A 23,697-nucleotide genomic window follows, 5' to 3' on the forward strand; every position below is an offset into this window, starting at 1 on the left:
CTATTTGGTCCAATAATAATAATAAAAATTCTTGCATTTGATATAATGACTTACCACATCGCCAAAACGTCTCAACTGCTTTACAGGATATGCTATAAAATGGTGTGATTGTGTATTTTGTGGGCAAAAATATGCCCAACTTTTCACAGTCTGCTGACCAATTAAATCTTTAAAGCAGATGTTATAATTTTGTTCACTAACGTCCGTTGGTATGCATTGCTGAGTTACACATTGTGGACTCCACTGCCTAGTCACACAAGTGTGAAAAGGTTTAAAGATATACTAAGTGCTATAATAAAAATTGAGGTTGACAATGATTTTTCCCCTCCACAATAATAGGAATCACAACGAGTTACCAATAAATCAGACCAAGACTCCAACCTTACATTATTACATTGGTCTTTATTTCTAAACAGAAATCAAGATGATAATCAGATCATTTACTGCAACTGGCAGCAAAAGGTAAATAATAATAACAATAATAATCTTTATACTGTATTTGGTATAGTGCCTTTCATGTTAGAAGGATGTCCCAAAGCGCTTTATAGGATATAATATAAAGTACAGTAACTGTATGATTTAGGTGTTTTGTGGCCAATTTGCGCAGAGCAATGTCCCACAAACAATAAATGACCAATTTTTATTTGGGAGATTGTTGGTCAGGAGAAACTTATTTCCCTTTTCAACAACAACAACAACAAAATTACATTTGTAAAGTGTCTTTCTTTCACGTTAGGAGGGACTGCGGAATGGAGTTCCAGAGGGTGGGGGCAGAGTGGCGGAAGGTCCACCCGCCAATAATGCCATCTTTAACTTACAGCTGAACAGACAGACAGGGCCTCAGGTTAATGTGTCACCTGAAGGACGGCACCTCCAACAATGAAGCACACCTGCAGCACTGCATTGAAGTGTCATCATAGGAGTCCTGTAGCTCAGTGGTTGGCTCCTGCGTTTCGCCCATAAAATATACAGTCAATTCACTTTACAGTCTATTCTGTGAAGTGCTTTGAGACATCTAGAAGATGTGAAAAGCGCTATAACAAATGCAAGGATTATTATTATTATCTTAGAGTATATGAGTTCCAAGTCCTGATATGGGGCTTGAACCCACAACCTTTGAACTCAGAGACAAGAGTGCTACCAACTGAGCCAGGCTGACACACGGCTATTGAATGGCTATTGAAATACTGAATATCATATCTAGGAAATTGACTGTTGAGCGTTCACATTTTTTTGCTACTGTGAGGAGCAAAGAATGACATTTTGGTAATTGTAGGATTACAGCTGACAGAATGGAGGGTTAACCAGCGGACAATGGCAAAATCCTGCCATTGTTGGGCAGCACAGCAAGTTCTTTATCTTGCACAAGACTACGCTGTTCCTGATTGCGAACCTTTGTGGGTGTGCCTCAGCAAATAGGGAAAAGTATTCCATTTTGTCCCAATGTCATTTTCCATTTTGATGAGAACAACAACAAGATTACAAGATTACATTTGTATAGTGCCTTTCACGTCAGGAAGACATCCCAAGGCGCTGGGAACAAACATTCATGTCAAGAATATTTTAAATAAAACTTCCCTCAAAAATAAAGGACAGAAATCATTGTGTTGGGGGTGAATCTGTAATACAAGATTGAACTTTACTTTTAAAATTTTTGATATTTTGAGGCTTCCTTCTTTTAAAAGTAAAACTACATGCATTCTATAGCTTCTTATCAAGTTTAAATGACTCAAAATGCTTTACTGGTATTTATTGTCAAGTAGAGTTGTTTGATGTTTGTAGCCAAACGCAGCGATTATTTATGTCAGCAAGACCATTTAATCTGGAGGATTGTTGGCCAGGATGCCAGGAAAAAACTCCTTTTTCTTTTTGAATTGTCTCATGATAGACTTGATCAGAAACTTTGCCGCCCTTATACTCACCCGCACTAAATCCTTACCCCCATTTGTAGCCAGGCTCCACTGGCTCTCTCTCACCGAACAGATCGATTTTAAGATCCTTACACTCATCTTCAAATCTTTTCTTGCCCTACCTCTCCGACCTGCTTAGTCCTCAACCCACTGCTTCTGCTTGAACTGGCTCTGGCCTCCTGCTTGTGCCTCCTGACCGGTGTTCCACGTTTGGCCGTGTTTCAGCCACTATGCCCCGAAACTCTGGAACACTTCCTCTATCCCTCTGTCTTGCCTCCCTCCCCCACATCTTCAGGTTGCTCCTGAAGACCTTCCCCTTCGACCATGCCTACGGTCACCTCCCTCTGGCTCGACGTTGTGATCCATCACTGTCAAGCTCTCTGGGACACTACCCTATGTGAGAGGTGCTCTATAAGTGCAAATTGTTGTTCATGAGATCTTCAATGTTCCCCCTAAACAGGCAGACCATTTTGTAGTCCTGTAGCCTGGTAACACAATCCATATCTGCTGTTGTATGAAATTTAAAATGAAATTCAATTTACAGTTTCACTGTTGGATTTTGGCAGATGGTACAATGTTAAACTGCCACCAGGTTACATCATTTCTATAAAGGATATAAAGAGCTAATTGTGTGTCATTTGTCTGGAGACACTGAACAGCTGGTAGCGAGTTTGAAACATTTAAAATCAGTTTTGATGATTCATTGTAGTTTTTTTATACTTTAGGAATGATATATGAGTGTGCAACCTCAAGATTGAATACGTAAAAATCAAGTTCAGATCCAACTTTGACACATGATGTATTTATCTAGTTCAAGTCCCAACATCCCTGCATTTGATGATACTCCAATGCAGCGCTGGGGGTGGGGGGGGGGGGGGTGGTGTATTGTTGGAGGTGCTGTCCTTCGGATGAGAATTTAAACTGAGGCCCTGTCTGCCTCTTCAAGTGTATGTTAAAGATCTCATGGCACTATTCGAAAAGAGAAAGGAATTTCTCCTGGTATTCTGGTCAACAATCCCCAAATAAGTTGGTCACTTGTTTCATAGATGCTTGTGGGACATTGCTGTGTGCAGTTTTGCCTACAAATGCACATTTCACAGTAATACCTGTGAAGCACTTTGAGACATCCTTCCGATGTGATAAGCCGCCATACCAAATAATAATAATATAGTAGTAATCCTTGCATTTTTTAAAGTGCCTTATCACGTAGCTGAAACGTCCCAAAGCGCTTCATAGAATATACTCTAAAGTGAATCGCCCGTATATTTTGTGGGCGAAACACATCAGCCAATTGCATACAGCGATCATGGATTGAATAACCCAACTTTTTTAAAGGGATTATTACTCCTGGAAAGTGATCACCAATCGACTAACAACCGGGTTCCTACTTATTGGTAGATAAACAGAAGCATGCGGAGTAAACAAATGTGCCTCAGGTTTTGCCTCGTCTGGGAATTTAACCCAGATCCTTCGCTTGTAAGGCTGGTGCTTTAACTAATATGTTGCAGGATTCCACGCAAGGGCTATTATTAGATGCACTGCTGATTTGCTATCAGACAGTTTAAGAAGGCAGTGATTGCTATAATTCTCATACACACCACACAACCACACACAATGGCCCTGAAAACCTGAGTTGTTTTTTAAATTAAAAATGCCTTTTAAAAAACATATATATGATGGTTTTGTCCATCTTGAGATTTTATTACTTCTTAATTTTATTTAGAAGATTTGCACTGGCAATGATTGGACTATTGGTTTGAAAGGTTTAATGGGACTTTCGGAGGAAGGTGATATCCAGTTAAAGATGATTGTTGCTTTTATGACTGTATCTCTGCCATAACAGTCTCAGTGACTCCTTCAAGCCAATGCCCCTGGTGTTTTAATCAGCAGATGGTTTGACCAAGAGGAATCAAAATAATTCAAACAAAATGCAGAGAACAAAATAATATTAATCATTATCATTAATGCAACTTTATTTTGTTTATATGTCTCTCTTTTTAACCTCCTTTTAACCAAGGCAACTAATACAGTATATTGGATTTCAAAAAACAGTGAAGGGTACAGTTATCGACTTTCACCTTGTAAATGCTACTGAGTTTACTCATCGCCCGAATCTCCTTCCTAGTTTCAAAATTAATAGCATATCTATGAGCCAATGTCCAGAGTTTGTCTTTTCAATGGCTGAAAATATACAATATCTAAAACTGTTTTTTAATCAAAAAGTATAAAATAATAATAAAACTCTTTGCATTTGATAAATCGCCTTTCGTGTGGATGTCTCAAAGCACTTCACGGGTTAATTGTAAAGTGTTGTACTGTAGACAAATGCGGTAGCCAATTTGCTCACAGAACTGACCTACAAATAGCTGTGAAATGAATGACTAATTTTATATATAATATAATAATAATCCTTGCATTTGATATAGTGCGTTTCACTATCGGGGGGATTGTTGCTCAGGACACTGGAAGAAGCTCCCTTCTGTTTTTTCAAATAATCCTTTTGGATCTTTATCTTCCACATGAACAGACAAATGGGACCTTGGTTTAATATCTGACCCGAAAGACAGCATCTCTATCAGTGCAGCACACCTCCGAGTGTCAACCTAGATAGCTCGATGCCAGTGCAGCTGAGAAAGGGTCAGGTTGATGAGCTCACTGAGCTTGGTACAGGAGAGGGCACAGGCTGTAGAGTTCTGGATCCTCTCACTAGTTTTCAAATCCTTTCATACCCTCTCACCTCCCTACCTTTCCGATTTGCTTACACCCCACTCCCCCACCCGCTGCCTCTGCTCGGCTGGCTCCGTCTTCCTGTATCCCTCGCCCCCTCCTGTGCATCCCTTGCCCCCTCCGCTGCACCATCAGTGGCTGTGCCTTTAACCACTACACTCCAAAACTCTGGAACTCCCTCCCTCTGCCTTGATAATCTACATTTAGTTCCTGTATCTAGATAGAACTGGCACAGGTCAGAGATGGGTGCTGCTATCTCTATAGAATGAGGTTTACACTGTACCAAGCCACAACTATTCTACAGCAACGGGAAGCATGCGGTTTTATATCTGAATAGCTTTAGTGTGAGGTTTTCCGATATGAATTCCATTCCGGAGTGCAATCTGCACCATTCCAAAGAGGCACTTGTTCTGTAAACGGTGTGTCAAATGTTATTGCTATCAGTAATCATCAAAAATTAACATTTCTGCCTCTTGTGAAATAATTGTTTTATTTGTTCTCTGTTACTAAGTAGTTATACTGCTTAAGTATAATTTTCTATCATTGAACTTGAGACCATTGCTATATGAACTAACTAACTACATGCTGATTGCTGACACTATCGAGAGTTTCATCTCCATTATTGCATTTGTCAAATATGACAAGTACAATAATCCATGTGGTGAAAAATACGGCACTGTTAGATTATTGAAGTAATTGAAATGCTGACATTTTAGTAAAGGTTTCAAGATACTGGCAATAAATTACTGCTGTGGATGAATGAAAGGATGAGAAAAAATAATACTCTCTTCACTGAGGTCTAAGCAGCATGTTTGAAATATGACAGAATGGGAACAGGGAACATTTATTTGGAAAGCTTTCATGCTGATTTTGGCTTATGTTATTGCAATTCATATTTCCTTCAATCATGAAATTCTGATGGTACAAACCATATTATTAGAAGCGAATGAAAAGTCTTAAAAAAATGCAATAGCTTGTTAACTAAACTTGCACCTGTTACAATATTTAATCTTCTACATAGCTATAAATTTAGTAGAGTTACAGATTACTAAAATAACACGTTTTGCAAATTGTAAGACATTTATTTTTTGTAAAGCCTGTTAAAGTGTGTTGGTCAGAAGAACGGGGTCTGCAACATAAATTCACAAATGGTACAGCTCAGAAATAGGCTATTCCAGTCTGTGATTTACACTTGACACAAGTGCCTATCCTAGATCCTATCCCTACCCACCCATCCCCCACCACCACCGCTCTGTGTGAAAAACGTACCTCCTAATCTTGTTCTGGACTCGTAGTTCTGATTTTAAAACTATGCTGTCTAGTTCTAGGCCCCCTGATCCCCAGAAATAATATTTTCTTTCCATCCTGCCTAATCCTCCCATTGGTCTACATACCTCTATCATATTCCCTCTCAGCCTTCTGAGCTCCAAAGAAAAAAACTCAAGTTTATCAAGCCTATCCCTGTAACTGTATTTCCTCATTCCAGGCAACATCCTGGTGAATCTCCTCTGCATCATCCACAGCACTTTTTGCAGCCAATAATCCAAATAATCCCAGCATCCTTTGACCATCGGTTTGTACAAATTCAACATCACCTCGTTATCCCTATATTCTCTTCCCCTAGCCACAAATCCCAAGGTCCCATTGGCATTTTAAATGACATTTTCCACCTGCATTCAGTGACCCATGAATGCGTTCTCCTAGATCCCTCTATTCTTTTTTTCATTGAACTCCATCTGCCAATTGTCTTCAACCATCCTATCAATATTTACCTGTATTTTATGAATAAATAATGATAGATTTTAGAATTTATCAATAAATTGGAGAGTTTCTTTAAGAATTCTCAGATAGTGATTTTTGTCTCCTTAAAATTAATTTAGCTCAGTTGATTTTCTTGTAAATTGGTGTTAAAAATCCATTGAAATATATAAATGCAAGTTGTTATTATGCTGCTTTTGTACTGTTTTGAATTTTGAGACATTTTGTCAACCGGTATCTAATATAATAGATGCAACAACAACAACAACAACAAGATTCCATTTATAAAGCGCCTTTCACGTCAGGAGGACGTCCCAAGGCGCTGCACAGTTGGGTCATGACCCGAGCAGGGGGGAAATGGTCAGAGTGAGGGGAGGGAAGGGAGGGAGCGAGGAGGGGGAAATGGTCAGGGTGAGGGGAGGGAAGGGAGGGAGCGAGGAGCGGGGAAATGGTCAGGGTGAGGGGAGGGAAGGGAGGGAGCGAGGAGGGGGAAGAGAGTCGAGAGGGGAGCTGAAGGCACGGTCAAAGAGAAAGGTTTTGAGACCGGCCTTGAAGGAGGAAAGGGAGGAAGCGGCGAAGGCACTGGGGGATGGAGTTCCAGAGCCTCGGGGCTGAGAGGCTGAAGGCCCGAACACCGATGGTAGGGCGGTTGGGGCGGGGGACGTGGAGCAGACCGGAGCCGGAGGAACGGAGGGTACGGGCAGGTAGGTAGGGGGATAGTAGGTTGGAGAGGTAGGAGGGAGCGAGGCCGTGAATGGCCTTGTAGGTGAGGATGAGGATCTTGAAATCAATCCTCTGGGGGATGGGGAGCCAGTGGAGGCGAGCGAGGGTGGGAGTGATGTGGAAACATCTTAGTGATGGTTTTTGAGTTACCACTGTTTGAATCATCTTGATTGATAAATCAATTTTGTATCTTGATTATTATGAAAGCATCTTAAATGCTTATTATGAATATATATTCACTGGTTATCGGCACACATTCACTGGTACATTGGTAACTCACTTTATAGGTGTTTGTGGTACAATGCTTTGGGCAAATTAACTGCCAGGTTTGCCTACGAATATCCAGCCACTACATTACAAAGAAAATCTTGTGAAATGCTTTGAGACATCTCGATGACGTGAAAAGAGGCTATGTCAAATACAAGAATTATTTATTATTATTACATATCCTTTTTATTTCACTGACTGATGAATAACATCTATGGTTACTCCTTAACAAATGGTCATATGGCCTATTGGTTTCAGAATGAAAAAAAAGTAGAAAAAAAAACAATGCATTTTCTAAAAATGTAAAATGCTTTTTGTAGCTTAGTTCTTTAGCCATTAGGAAAATTCAGCAAGCTGGCAGTAATTTACTTGTAACTGTGAATTTATTATGCGATGCACATCTTTGTGTCATAAGCTTAAAAAAAAAGTCTTTATCCAGCACCTTAAACCAACCACTACCCAAGGCAACCCTCAGAAATAGACACCTGTTATTTATCCACCCTATATTTATGACAACAGTAAATAATAGAGCAAAGCAAATTATTGTTGTTAGAAACCGTCAAACCTCCCCTTTCTTTTTTTGTATTATTGTCAAGAATCGAATCTATGACCCTGCATATACCAAACACAGAAATCTTTTCTCCACAAAGTGATCCAGCCAGACATGATAAGGGTCCGTTGCTCTTTTTCTTTTTCCATTTTAGGATTGTAAATTGGAGAAAATAATTCTGTATACAGTATTTATAATGCGGCATAGGTATTACCCAATACATTTCTTTTTAACATGGTGGGACTTGAGGAAAATATTATTTGACAATTTGTTTTTGTGATAAGCTCTTCTATATTTTTGTCCTCTTCTGGATCTCCTCACAGCACCACACTCGGTACCTTGACTAAGAAGATGTGCCTTTGACTGTGCTGTTCTGTAGCTGGCTCTTTGAGTGTATTCAACGGCAGTACTGAGTTGCTCACTACCAATGCTCCCGTCCTCTTTTTGAGGAGTGGGAGACTCTGGGGTTTCACTGCTGGTAGGACTGACAGTGAGAATGTCACTTAAGGGGGCAATTCATCTCCTACTCAAAACAACAACAACAAGATTACATTTGTATAGCGCCTTTCACGTCTGGAGGATGTCCCAAGGCGCTGGACGGTGTACAGCATTTTAGACCCAAGCTGGGTCAGTGGGGGAGAAGGGAGGGGCGGGGAAGGGGGGTAACCGATGGCATAGTCGAAGAGGAGGGTCTTGAGACGGGACTTTAAGGAGGGGGCGAGGTGGAGTGATTGGGGGATGGAATTCCAGAGGTTGGGGGCAGAGTGGCTGAAGGCTCTCCCGCCAATGGTGGGGCAGGTGGGTCGGGGGACGTGGAGCAGGCCAGTGCCGGCTGAGCGGATGGAGCGGGCGGGCGGGCGGGTTGTCAGGGGGTTAGGAGGACGCAGAGGTGGGGGTGGGGGCGAGACCATGGAGGGCTTTGTCGGTGAGGACCAGGATCTTGAACTGGATCCTCTGAAGGATAGGGAGCCAATGGAGTCGGGCGAGAATGAGGGAGATGGGGCCATGGAGTTTGGTGCGGGAGAGGACACGGGCTGCAGAGTTCTGGATTATCTGCAGCCTGTGGAGGGAGGAGTTGGGAAGGCCGACAAACAGGGTGTTTGCATAGTTGAGCCTGGAGGTGATGAAGGCATGAACAAGAATTTCAACAGCTTGAGGGGTGAGGTAGTGGCGGAGTTGGGCGATGTTACGGAGGTGAGGGAAGGCAGAGCGGGTCATGGCTTGGATGTGGGGAAGAAAAGACAGTTGAGGGTCGAACAAGACACCAGGTCCCTGACTGGCTGGTGAGTTGATGTGCAACCATGGAGGTTGATGCTGCCAGAGCCTGAGGTGCTGAGGCGCTGGCCCGAGCCAATCAGGAGGGCCTCAGTCTTGTTCACATTCAACTGTAGGAAGTTTGCCCTCATCCAGGACTTGATGTCCGACAGGCAGTCTGTCAGGACAGCAGTGGTCCTGGAGTTGAGGGTGGAGGCAGAAAGATAGAGTTGGGTGTCATCCGCATATATAGGAAGTTGACCCCATGTCTGCGGATGATGTCACCAAGGGGGAGCACGTAGATATTAAAGAGGAGAGGGCCAAGGACAGAGCCCTGGGGGACCCCAGACATGACAGTGTGGGGACTGGAGGAGAAACCATTAGAGGCAACAAAGTGGAGACGGTGAGAGAGATAGGAATCGAACCAGACAAGGGCAGGTCCGCGAAGATTAATTAAAGAGGAGAGGCGCAAAAGAGCAGGATTGGGATTGAACTGTCCCACTCTATTGCCTGTCCTGGGAAAGTTTTCATAGTTTTTCTGATTGATCAATTACACCCTTGGAGTATCACCAACATTCTTCTATGAATACACTTTATAATAAAATGCTATGTATCCTCTCTGTCTCCTCGTCCTTCTCGATCTCTCTCCCACCTTCAACACTGTTGACCATCTATTCTTCTCCACTGCCTTTTCTCTCAGTTTCAAAATGGTTCTGTCCTGGTCTGGTTTCACTCCGACCTTTCCCATTGTCTCCACTTTGTAAGCATTACGGCTTCTCCTCTAGCCCTCATACCGTCACGTGTGGTGTTCCTCAGGGCTCTGTCCTTGGTCCTCTCTTCTTAAATATTTACGTGCTCCCACTCAGAGGTATCATCCACAGACATGGGGACACCTTCCACTCTCGACTCCAGGACCACTGTGTCCTAATGGATTGTCTATCAGATATCGTCCTGGATGAGAACCAGTTTCCTCCATTTGAATGTCGACAAGACCGATACTCTCCTTGGCTCCCGTCAGTGTCTCCTCACCTCAGGCGATGACAGGGTCACTATTCATGGATGCACACTCCACCTCACTAAGCCAATATGGAACCTTGCTGTGCTGTTCGAACCTCAACTGTCATTTAATCCACTCATCCATGCCATGACCTCGCTCAGCCTTCCCCCACCTCCGCAACATTGCCTCCACCACTATCTCTCCCCTCAGGCTGATGAAGTTGATAAAGTCCTTGATTTTCCTTTCCGCTTTTAGTAGTCCATCATCCATACTTTCAATGCATTCAGACTTGACTTTGCTAATTCCCTGCTAACCAGACTTCCCAACTCTTCCCTCCACAAACTACAAAATTATTCAGAATTCTGCAGCTCATGGTCTCTCCCATTCCAAGCTCCGAGAATCAATCACCCCCATCCTCGCTTGCCTTCAACTGAATCCCTGTTCCTCAGAGGATTGAGTTCAAGATCCTCATCCCCACTTTTTAAGACCTACACTGTCTTGTGCCTCCCTGTCTCTGCAACCTACTAAACCGTTACCAACCTGTCCACTGCCTCTGCTCAGCAGGCACTGACCTCCATTTTGCCCGCTCTGCCTGCTCCACCATCGGTGGTCAGGCCTTCAGCCTTTCTGCCCCCACCATATGGAACTCCATCCCCTTGGTCCCCTCCAGGACTAAGAAATTAGGTGAGTTTATGGTTAAAAATGGGAAGCAGCTAGACCTTTGCCAAGACCCCTTATGTGAGGGGCTTGGCAAAGTAACATGCCTGCTGTGAATCTTCCTTCATCAGTAAAATGCCAAGTGACAGGTCAGTGTAGGCTAGATCCTTCCCTCTCAGTTGCTGCTTTCCCTTTTTAACTGTAAACTCACCTAATTTCTTGGTCCTGGTCTTTGCCAATGGGCAGAAGTAAAGCTTTCTGTGGAGGGTTGTGATCACGTGCCAACCTGTTCCTCTGTCTCAGGCATTGTCTATGGGAAGGAAGGAGATTCGATCGAGGAAGAAAGTATTCTTGAGTCGTCACATAATTGTGACTTGAACTATAGTTCAGACAAATATTTTTCTTGCATCAATTATACAAAGAGTTTATTTTCAGTGTATTTTCAAATAACTAACTTTTCATTCAGTTAATTTGCAAGTTTTGCAATCAGTGTGCTAAACTTGGTGAACACAATGCGCTATATGGCCCTTGTGCTTTGTGCTATCTCCTCCTGTATCATAGGAAACTACTGTAGAGATGGCCAATGCTTTCATACTGTACTAAACATCGCACTATAGAAAGGACTATAGTACTGAATGCTCTACTATAGTAGTGCTCTCATCTTTCACTTTCTTTGGACGCTCTCACCCTATGAAGTGGTACATACAGCAATAGTATACCAAGTACATTAACATACCAAGTGTATCTGTATACCAAGCAGTAGTCTACTAGGTGTATTGGTATCCTGAGTGTATTGGAGTACCAAGGGAATGCCATTTCTGTGCCAAGCTCCGTGTAAAGATGTACCAATACCTATCTTAACTCTCAGAATAATTAATCCAACTAATTCTAACATGATTTGCCTCGTTCCCAATCACAGTAAAATACAATTGACCTTATGCAGCATCTTTCACATCAGAAGAACATCTCAAAGTGTCATACACAGCTAGCTGTGCAACCGAGCCAGAGGAGCTTCTATTAAGTTGAATAGACAGCAAACTTAATTTATACGACAAATGTGCAGGAACTAGAACTGAGACTTATACTACGAGATATAAGTGAGTATTCTTACCTGGTGTGAACTTCCTGTACACACAGGGTGATGGCACAGAACCTATTTTCAGCCCAATTTACGCAACTATCACATTCCATTAACATGTGCTTTTCCCACTGGATTAGGTTAAGATTACAGGGAACATTTTGGATTAGAGTAAATAAACTGATTTTATCATAAAACTGATCTCCATATCATAGCCCATCTGGCAACTCTAAACTTCTCAGCTGCTGGAAATGGAGTAACATTGAGACTACAGATGACACTGATTGATATAGTTGCACAGGATCATCAAGCAAACTGAACCCTTAAGCCTTTGGAGTATTGAATGTACTTAGCGGATTTCTAACTACATACATCTTTTATGTGATGTGGCATCTGGATATTCCACCCACTCTATGTGATTGTGTAGGTTATAAACTGCTTTTAAAAGGTGGTCCAGGAGCTACAGTTGTGAATTTTTGACATTAAAACTAAGGTATCAGGTAGTATCAGATAGTTTACTAGATTTGACTGCTCTTGGGAGAAGGAAGACAAAACTGTTTGGAACTCTATTGATGATATTTGCCACTTCCCTCTCCTTAACCTAGAGCTAATCAAGGCATGTGATAAGGAGGCCAAAGCCTAAGTGATAAGACTATGAATAATAGTTACAGAAGTCCATGAATATGCACTTCATTGCATTCAGCAGAACTCTCATCAGAGAGCCATTTAGAACAGGAAAATATCAATTTTGCTTCCTGTTCTAAATTTATCTTCTGCTGGAAAATATTTTGTCCAGTAGAATAAATTAGACATTAATGCGCTTGAGGCAAGGAAGTGCCACCCATTGAATTAATGAAGTGACCCATCAACCAACACATTGCAGAAGAGACCAAGGATGATCCCCACTGTTAAAAAGATAAGCTGTGAGAAATAAGTAGATAAGATAGTACTTATTAGGAATTATTACTTATTATTAGGATTATTATTATAAGCTAGTACTCTACTCTTGAAAAGAGATGTCACAGAGAACATTATAGATATATATATATATATATATCGGATTGAGAAAGTAAACAAAGATCAATATCCAAAGCAGTAGATACACTGGGCACAGGTTTGTGAAGGGCAATATGAGGACATACACCAAGAAGCATTTTTATACTCGAAAGGCAATTAATAGCTGGAATGGATTATTATGAAAGGTTGTAGAAGCCAAAACACTAGCTCATTTAAGAAACAGCTTGATGCTAATAATGGGAAGTTCTGCAAGGTTTTTTTCCATTGAAGTATCTTAAAATGGTATCTTAAAAAATCTTAAAAAGTACCTAAATGGGGTAGAGGAGCAAAGGGATCTAGGGGCACACATACGCAATTCACTAAAAGTAGCAACGCAGGTTAATAAGGCCTTAAAAAAAGCAAACCAGGCATTGGGGTTCATTTCTAGAGGGATAGAAATGAAAAGCAGGGAAGTTATGGTAAACTGCTTTAGACCCTTGGTTAGACCACACCTAGAATACTGTGTGCAGTTCTGGTCCCCACATTATAGAAGGGATGTAGAGGCACTGGAGAGGGTGCAAAGGAGATTCACAAGGATGATCCCAGAACTGAGAGGTTATACTTGGACACTTTTGTCTTGAAAAGAGGAGGGTAAGGGGTGGCCTGATAGAGGTCTTTAAAATGATGAAAGGTTTTGATAGGGTAGACATAGGGAAGATGTTTCCACTTGTGGGGGAGACCAAAACCAGGGGCCATCAATATAAAATAGTCTTAAATAGATCAAAAAGGGAAGTTAGAAGAAATTTCTTCACACAGAGAGTAGGAGGAATGTGGAACTTGCTATCACAAGGAGTTGATGAAGCAAATAGTATAGATGTATTTAAGGGGAAGTTAGATAGATTCATGAGGGAGAAAAGCATAGAAGGTTATGCTTGAAGGCTTAGTTGAGGAAGGGCAGGAGGAGGCTCATGTGGAGCATAAACATCAGCATAGGCCAGTTGGGCCAAATGGCCTGTTTCTGTACTGTACATTCTAGTGTATTCTAATGTATAAAAGTATAATGCCACATGTAATCTACAAATCTTGAATAAAATACAAAGCACTGTGGAACTAGAAAAAAGTGTATCATGCAATTTGGTGGTCATTGCAATATTTTCATAAATCATTCTAATGTAATATATTTGTATCATATATGTCCCAATTTAGTGCAGAACAATTTTGCACTCTACATTAGTGCCCAATTAAAAGTAGGTGAAACTATTCAAATATTTCAAATGTAATCTTGTTGTTATTTCAATGAGTGCAATTAGAGACTTTTATCCCATTAGTTTGGACTGAAAATCAAGCCAAGTTCTGAGAGATGGAAAAGATAGTGTGTTAACATAAATATTCTCCTAGCATAAACAACAACAACAACTTGCATTTATATTGCATTACCCTCATGCAGGGTAGAGTTCCAGAGCTCTTGACAGTGGCGGAGCATAGCGCAGAACCGGGGGGATGTGACTGTAGGCATGGTCAAAGAGGAAGGTCTTCAGGCGCGACCTGAAGATGGGGCAGGAAGGGGCAAGGCGGAGGGATAGAGGAAGAATGCTCCAGAGTTTTGGGGCATAGTGGCTGAAAGTATGGCCAACGATGGTGGAATGGAGAGCACGAGGGACATGCTATTGTAACAGAGGGGTCAAGCGGGAGTAATGGGTTGGAAGTAAGCAGGTCGGAGAGGTAGGGAGGTACCAGGGCATGAATTGATTTGAAAACGAGTGTGAGGTTCTTGAAATAGATCCGTTCGACAATAGGGAGCCAGTGGAGTATGTAAAACATCCCATTACATGCTGTAGACCTCAATTAAACAGCGCTATGATTTTTACAGTAATTTGGCACAATTTCTGCTTAAAATCATCCAAAAAAGTGTAAAATAAGATGATCATCAGAAGTCAACAACAATAACAAACAAACAACAACAAAATGTAATGCCTTTCACAACGGGAGGATGCCCCAGGGTGTTGAAGCATGTGCTGTGGTAACTGATATGTCACACTTGCACTGGGGTGCAAATTAAATATTTTACAGTGTGTAAGTGTTTTTACCCTTTTTCTAACATTCATTAGGATTGTTGATGTTAACAAACCACCAATAGTCAAAAAAAATTCCGATCTTCATGATTAATATCCTTCACCTTAAAAAAATCATTCAATTAAAATGTATCAGCAATTTACATTTTTAAATTCACAGATGTGAATTTTATTGAATTTATTGTGACATTTGAATTCCTTTTTTAATGGACTTTTCCAATTTGATTGATTGGATTAGACGTATTTGAAGCACTGAAATAAAGCTGGGAGTTACTTGTATTCACAAAACACCACCAACAACAACAAAATTACATTTGTAAAGCGCCTTTCACGTAGGGAGGACGTCCCAAGGCTCTGGATAGACAGAGTGACAGTCACCACTTATCAAATCACACATATACAGTTGCATGAACTAAATTAAAATACAATTCTTTTAGTTTTGAAACGGTTGAAGGGCTCTAATGAACTGAGTTTGCAGCTTTGCCCACAGCATAAAGATGTGTCTGAGCTTCAAAAGGCAGCTACTCAAATTGAAGGTTGAAATTCTACTTTTTGTAGCAGAGTGAGTAAATATTTCCTTTTCATAAAAAGCTTCTCCAGCTCAGCTAGCAACATGAATAGACAAAAGAAACTTTCTTTTTCCAGTCCTGTTGATATATAACTTTCAAATGTGCGCTCAACAAAATGAAACTTAAATTTACCAGCTTCTCATTTTACACTACAGCATTTCTCAATGTCAGTTTTGGTTTCATTGATAATTTGCACATTAATTGGAAAAAATAATTCACCTTTATAACTTTAGGAATGATTTTTAAAAAATCTCAATCTTACCCTTTGGGTAAAACAATACAAAATATTGCGTTCAAGAATGAAATTAAAATTGCAAAAATGAAAACAGAAACTGTGCAGGCAGTTATTTCATACAGAAACCTTTTGTAAACTGATTTTTTATGACTGTTATTTCGAAAGCTGACGTAAGAATAAAAGCAGAACACTGGAAGGCTTTGTACTTGATTGTTAGCAACAATTGTCAACCAGGTTACTGGAACATACAGACATCACGTGATCCATACAGACGTCAAACTGAATAAACTCTCTGTGTATTATCTCCCGCCTCCTTCCAGCAGTCGCGAGGAAGACTAAAATCTCTGTATTGTACATTTTTAGTAACTTCTTTCTCCCAACACCCTCTCCCCCAGGATACATTTAGGGCAAGAGTATATCTGCGTGACGACAGCAACATTGCTGCTTAAAGGCCACTGACAAGCATACGTGCAAAGTAAAAGCACTGGAAAATAGCTGAAAGCTGATATTATTGAAACTGGTGATTACAAAGAATTACAACACTGGTATGTTTTGAATATTATTTCCGGCAGATCCTTTGTAGCAGGAACAGTACTCTTTTGCTGGAAATCAAAAAACATTGCAGTCTCAACAGCAAGAGCTTGAAATGTGAGTGTTTTAAATTTAGAGGGTTACAACAGAGAAAGAATGAAGAATGCAATCTGGGTGGTGTACAGAGGTTGGTCTCTCAGCCAGTGCATGTTCTATAAACATTTTGGACTTTGCACTGGTTAGCTTTCCCGTTGCAAACTCCCTGTCAGAAATAAAACTCAAAAAGTACTGGGTGTTACAGTTCTTTATAAATAACCTGGTCTATATTCAAATTGTTACTAAGAAAAAAATATTCTCTTCTCTAGCACATTTACACCCACCTCCAGAAATAGAGCACTAATATATTGTATGTGGTGTACTGTATATGATTCTGGAACTGAAATATTCCTATTAATATGAAAATCAGTTAGGTCTGCCAAAATGAATTAGGACATTCATATAGTCTGGTGAAACTTGCAATATTTTGTAAGAGATATAATGAAATAATTTGTTTTAATTAATTGTCCCCATTGTAACAATGATCCTTAATCTTCCTAGCATTTGATATAATGCTTTATTGTTCCTTCAAAATGCCTCAAAGGGCTTCACAAGATTTACCGTATAGTGACTGTGTATTTTGAAGGCAAATATGGCAGCCAATTTGCACCCAGCTATGTTCTACAAATAGCCATGAACTAAATAACCAATTTTTATCTGGGGATTGTTAGCCAGGACACCAGGAGAAACTAATTTCTCTATTATAATGTCAGAAGTCTAATAAAGAAAAACATGCTGAACTGAAAAGTTTTGTTTCTTCTTAATAATAATCGTTGCATTTGATATAGGGCCTTATCATGTCTTCGAGAGGTATCAAACACTTCACAGTCATTTTCATTTTATTTTGTGTGGGAGAAGACCTATTGACATTTTATACTATGTACATTAACATTTTACACTAAGATAATCATAGAAAGGGGTAATATTTTCAGTTTTTACAAGCACTAAACCTAGGTACAAAAGTCTGCTCTGTTTCAATTTGTCCTTAATGATTATTACTGCCTTCATGATTCAAGGAAATTGTAAATACAGCAACATTTACATAGTACCTTCCATATTGGAAGCAAGACTCAGTTTGAGTTCACACTTGTGGACAGCCTTGAGTCATACAGTAGATTAGAAAGGGTGATTTTTTTTACAGATTTGATAACGCATTGAACCTGTTAAGACACATCACATTTTATACTCATATATTTAAAAATATAAATCCATGGTAAGTGTGAGCAGTGTGAATATGAATAATAGGTTTGAGTGCCCTTATCATCACTCCAGTGCCAGCAATACTCGACTCCAATTGATATAAAACAATAGATCAAAAAATAGCTAGAGTTGAAGGGAGTATAACTATTTAGAGAGGGCCATTGAGGAAACCATTAACCTAAAAATTCCCTCCACAGATTTGGTTTTTGCTTAGCGGAAATCCATCATCATGCTGAGGAATATCAAATCTGGTCATATGTTTCATGTCTGTTTGTGGAACACTGCTGTGCACAATTGTGCTGCGACATTTGCTTACAAATACACAGTCACTCCATGTCACAGTAAATCCTATGAAGCGCTTTGAGACGTACTTCTGACATGATAAGGACCAGTACCAAATCCAAGGATTATCTATACTAATGAAGATGTGATGTCTGTGTGTCTGTCTGTGTGTCCACTAAGAACTCAATAATCGATTGAAGTAGAGACATGATTTATACCTCAGTGGAAAGGTCTTGCATGGGGGAGTGTCATGTTTTATGGGTATCTCCTAGCATTTGATGAGCTATGACCTAAACAAGCTCATCACACATGTATGACAGTTACATGTAAGCTGCAGTTACATCCGGTGGCCGCTCCGATTTACAGTGGTGCTGTGGCATGCAGCACACATGCACTCACACAAAGCCGAGTGGCAGGAACAAGATGGCGGTGGTGAGGTAGTAGTTACCTCGAGTGGCGTTGATGGCAGCCATTCGGCTGCTTTTCCTGCTGCTCCTGGGTGGCCCTGGGCTGGGCAGCACCTTGTCAGAGTTGGGCCGGTGGCGGGTGATAGTTGGCTCAGTAAGGCCACAGGGTTTCCGAGTTCCTCCATGCCGTGGCCAAGCAGCGACTAGCTAGGGCGAGTGAAGCCTGGGGTTTGAGTTGGGGCCTCACCTGGGGCTGGAGTTTAGTCCCTCCCCCTTTACTTGCCCTTAAGTGTATAATTTTATATAATAACCGATCTTATACTGATAAAGACAAAATGTCTGTCTGTGTCTGTCTGTCCGTCAATAATACAATAACCGATTGACATAGAGACATGAATTATACTTCAACAGAAAGGACTTGCATGGGGGAATGTCATGGGCATATTTTTATTGGGGAGGGATCTATCGTTGATGAGCTATGAGCTAAGCAAACTAAACACACGTATGGTAGTTTTGCTTCAGGTGTACACACAGTGTTTATGGGACGTTAAATGGTATCACTGAAATCTACATTCTATATTGGATCCTTTGGTTGCAAGCAAAGCTGCAATGGGAACAGCTAGTTATTATATAAAACCTGACTGAGAACTACACTTATATGTCACCTACATGCGGAAATGTCCTTGTGTCTGGAATGCGCACTCTCTTGCTAAAGAGATGGACCCTGTTTACCCAAATCTATAGAGTATTAGGCAAGAGCCAAGGCTTGGGAATCCCAGAGCGTGTATTGGGGGTACTCATTCAGAGCGCTGTGTGGCAAGCTTCACACTGCTTGTCCAGATAGGACCACCTTACCCATTAGAACTTTGGATAGCAAGGTTATTAAGAATCAAGTAGGAAAAATCCCTGCCCCCAGTCTGCCTCTCCAAATCCTGCTGATGATAAGCCAGACTGGCTGGTCTCCTACCAGCAATGTCTTTGAATACTGCGATCTGTCTGTCTCAGGAATCGAACAACCGAGACCAGTACAGAAGGTTGATTCAATTACAATGTTCCATTGTCAAGCATGACACCTTCAAATCAGCTCAGAACAAAGTGATCTCCGCTATATCCTCTCCTTCTTCCCCCCGCATCCCCCCATCAGAGGGTAGTCGCTTGTTGATCATTTAACAGCGGCAGCTTGAGCCGTCATTAAATGGATACCGATACCAGGAACTCACTGCAAGCTTTCTGTTGCAACGCAAAATATGGGAGAGCATTGCCACCATTTTCTTGTCCATAGTTTGAACACACCTTCCTACCAATTGAATGATAGTTCCAGTATTTGGAAGTGTGGAGTTTGAGCAATAGCTCAGCATAATAATGATGATGATTGTTGTTGATTATGATTTAGCTCACGAAAAAATACACAGTCAATCCACTTTACAGTATATCGTGTGAAGTCTTTTAAGACATTTTGACGACATAAAAGGCACTATATCAAATACAAGGATTATTATTATGAGCACGAGGATATATTCAGCACTTTAGCCCAGACCAACCCATTGTGAATCAAAGCATATTATCTATAAAAGTGCAAACATGGCTATACTGTGAACTTATTCTTGTTTAGCTCCTGCATATGTTTTTTAAGATACAGGAGTGTAATGTTTAAGTTCCTGTTTAGAATACCTGGGTGTCTACTAACTGCTTACAAAGAAGGTCATATTTAAGATGTTGAGCAAAAGCTCAAAAGAGTTTTGGGTAGCTTTTTAGTGAAAGTAGTTCTGTCTCAAAGGAATAATTCAAGCTTCAATGCAAACTTAAATAAAGAGCCTTCATTACTATTCCAAGTGAAAGGAATCCCTTACATTTGTATCTACATTATTAAATCCTCCTTTCTCAAATAGGCTCCATTAAAATTGCCTTCAGGTGTGACCTGCAATCGCTTCTCCTTCACTCAGGGCTGAGGTTAGTAATTGCACAGCGCTGGCTATCATCTGTTAACCATTTTAAGAGTGCTCATTCAGGTGGATGTAATAATGACACTCATTGGGGGCAAGATCCATCCATGATGAAACCAAGAATTTCCCCAAAAAAGAACTAAACTTAATTTATAAGCCTTAGATCAGGGCAACGTTTGGTTTAATCTATGATAGATTTGTGGCTCTTTACTCTCTCTTATCTGGATTAAATAAGGTTCTGATTATTCCTCATGTCATCAAGAATAAAGTCATTTTGTGAAAGGATGTCAAGGGAAGGGCGCTGAAATTGTCCTGGGGCACATACAGATAGATCTCCAAAAAAAGCTGGAAACCTGGCAGCATTAATCCATGTGATGAATGGAACAAGCTACATACGTGTATTTAATTACATTGCTGTTCAATAAGCGCATTTGGTGCTCGGATCCCAAAGTATTTAATATTTGTAGTTCCAACAGAATACGACCTTATGCAGTTTGTTGAAATTATTCTTAATATTTGACTGAGGAGGCATGTGTCCTGTACAATGTTAAATGTTGGCAAAATAAGTCTCTGTCCCCATTAGAGGATTACATCAAAGGTTTATGCATTCCATTAGCCCTTTGTAGCAGAAAGAAGAGGGCAGTCCCTGGCATATTTTATTTTTGACTCACAGGAATTCACAGAGCACTTCTGCTCAGCTAGCCTGACAAAACTGATCTAACCGCTAAAAATAGTCTGTGTTATGTTGAAAATGGAACAACACTAAAACATCTAAAATATTTTGTCAATGAGGGAGAAGGAAGGCCAAGAGTGTTGTGTATGTTCTCTTTATTACTGGGTCTATTTTTTGGGAGGGAGAAGGAAAACAGGAAGGCTGATTTTGATTTGAAACCACTCGAGTATTGTATCGAACGATTAACATTTTTCATAATGCTTGCATTTTGATGTAGCATCTTATTACATTATAATAATAATAGTTGTATTTGATATAGAGCCTTGTCACATCATTGAGACTCTCAAAGCGCTTCACAGGATATACTGTAAAGTGGATTGACTGCGTATTTCGTGGGTGAAATGTGGCAGCCAGTTGCACACAGCAATGTCCCACAAACAGCCATGGATTGAGTAACCAACTCTACTTTGGGGGATCGTTGGCCAAGACACCTGGAGAAACTCCCCTCAAATAGTGCCAAGAGATCTATAACATCCACCTGAACAGGCAGATGGGACCTCGCTTTAATGCATTAACTTTGAGACATTGAATTCCCAACCTAGCCTGACATCCAATACAGGGTCCTGGCCAACAATCCCTGGATAAAATTGGTCTCTCACTTCATAGCTATTTATGGTACATTGCTGTGTGCAAATTGGCTGCAATGATCAAGTACAAGATATACAGTCAATATGCGTTACAGCAATTACTGTGATATTCTCTGAGATGACCTCCGAACATGAAAGATGTTATATCAAGTCCAAAGATTATTATTATTTAACATTACAATGAATTTTAATGCTTAGATGAAATCGCAACTGAAATTACACCCACATGGATACAAAATGTGCCAAATGCCTTTATTGGTAACTCCTAATACATATCAATATTGGATGCAGAATGCAAGATTCGGAGTATCTAACTGTAAGTTGTTGCTTTTGTGTTTGCATTGCATCCAAAGGAGAAATTTACTGTGATCAATCACTTACATTTTTTTAAAACTGTAAAGCACGCTTAATAGAATTAATCATTGAAGAGAGACCTTGAATCATTCAAATGTTCCTTTCTTTTATTGCAGGATTGTAGGGGTTCTGTTTAAAAGCAGTGAGAGTGCCTCCAAGTGTTGAAGAGCCACAATGAGTAGATCAGAAGCCAAAGTGACTGAAGGGGGACTCAACGTCACTCTTACAATCCGCCTACTTATGCATGGAAAGGTACAGTGATAACGACAACAAATGGCAACACAAGGCTATGTCTAAGACCATGTGTAAATTGCTTATTGACTTTGAAGTAAATGTGCCTGGGATCCTAACATTGGGGCGTTACCAACCCAAGGCTATGTAATAAAAAACTCATGGTTTACAGAACGGGATTATGGTCAAAAATCGGATTAGGAAAAAAAAGATTTTTATCTTAATGTTCTTGCTGTACTGTACAGGGTATTACATTACTTTTCCTTATTTGTGGAACTCCTTAGACTGACATTGACGCTTGAAGCTTCTTATGATTTTATATAAATTGTGGGCCTCCATCTGTCTAAGGAATGCCGAAGAAAATATTGGCTAGGTCAAGATACTGCGTTGGTAGATTTGAACCACGTGTTGTATCATTATTTTTTGATATTTCACTATATTCCTACAGGGACGATTTCCTTCCTATATCATTTAGCTATTCAGTAGCATTGTACACTTTCAGTAGCTCAGCTTGGAGCCAGCAGAATTTGCTCTCAAGAAAATGGAAGGCAACATCAAATGCCAGGTATTACCTGGACTGGTTTCAATTGTAGAATAATAAATGTTTACAAACATTGGCATAACTGGATCTCAGATCTCAGAAAAGTAGACGTGTGTTACAAATATTGGTGTAACTTTGGGTCAGAAATGTGTTGCTTGCTCTTGATGACCTTCCTCTCCAGATGAGATAGCATTGGCTCAACACAAATTTATTCATAATTTTGCACAGCAAATCATTGCCAAATCCCAGTGGTTCACCATGAAATATAGTGTAATGCAATATTATCAATCGCATCATGTGATTTTTTTTGGTCAGCTGAGTGTCTGACATATGCAGAAGTCCATCACTATGCTGAAGAGTATTCAAACCAAACTGAGAATTCCATGCATCCCACCTACACATGGAAATCCCAGATTGTTGGAATGGAATGTGCACTCTCTCCCTGGAAAGATGCATCCTGCTTACCTAATTCCGGAAAGTATTAGATGCACTTTGGGAAGAGCCAATTCTTCGGGACCCCAGAGTATGCTTTGGGGTGGTGCTGGATGGGGTCTAAGCAACTAAAAAACACATAGCTTTATATAGCACTGTCTGGCAGGCTTTCCTGATGCGTGTCCAGCTCAGATCACCCTACCCTGTTAGGGCTTTGGCTTGCAGGATTAACAGGAGCTGAGTGGGAGTATTCCCTCCCCCTGTGACTGATCTGCCCTTCCAGGTCCTGTCGATGTGCCAGGCTGGCTGTCCCCTGGAATACTGCGAACCCACCTGCCTCAGGAACCAGACTACTAAGAGTGCCACAGAGGGCTAGCTTGATTCTGATATGCCGTTGCCAAGCATGTCATCTTGGGGACTGTTCAGCTCCAAGGAGACTCCACCCAACTTATCTTCTCCCTCCCCCTCCCCAAGGAGGATAGTCACTAGTTGGTTATGTGACATCCGACAAGTGTGAATTTGAGCCCTCACTAGGTAGATGGCAGGTAGCAGGAACTTCCTGATGGA

The 23,697-nt window shown here is 40.7% G+C and overlaps 1 protein-coding gene across 1 annotated transcript in view; it reads left to right on the forward strand.

Moving 5' to 3' along the window:
* zgc:110045 (uncharacterized protein LOC664755 homolog) overlaps window positions 1-23,697 on the forward strand; it is a 198,437-nt gene that overhangs the window by 145,181 nt on the left and 29,559 nt on the right. Inside the window, 1 exon segment of the mRNA XM_007897449.2 lies at window positions 22,043-22,178. Within this exon segment, the coding sequence (XP_007895640.2) occupies window positions 22,101-22,178 (78 nt within the window). The 5' untranslated portion in view covers window positions 22,043-22,100.

Source organism: Callorhinchus milii, unplaced genomic scaffold (assembly GCF_018977255.1).
Source record: "Callorhinchus milii isolate IMCB2004 unplaced genomic scaffold, IMCB_Cmil_1.0 Scaffold2, whole genome shotgun sequence".
NCBI lineage: Eukaryota > Metazoa > Chordata > Chondrichthyes > Chimaeriformes > Callorhinchidae > Callorhinchus > Callorhinchus milii.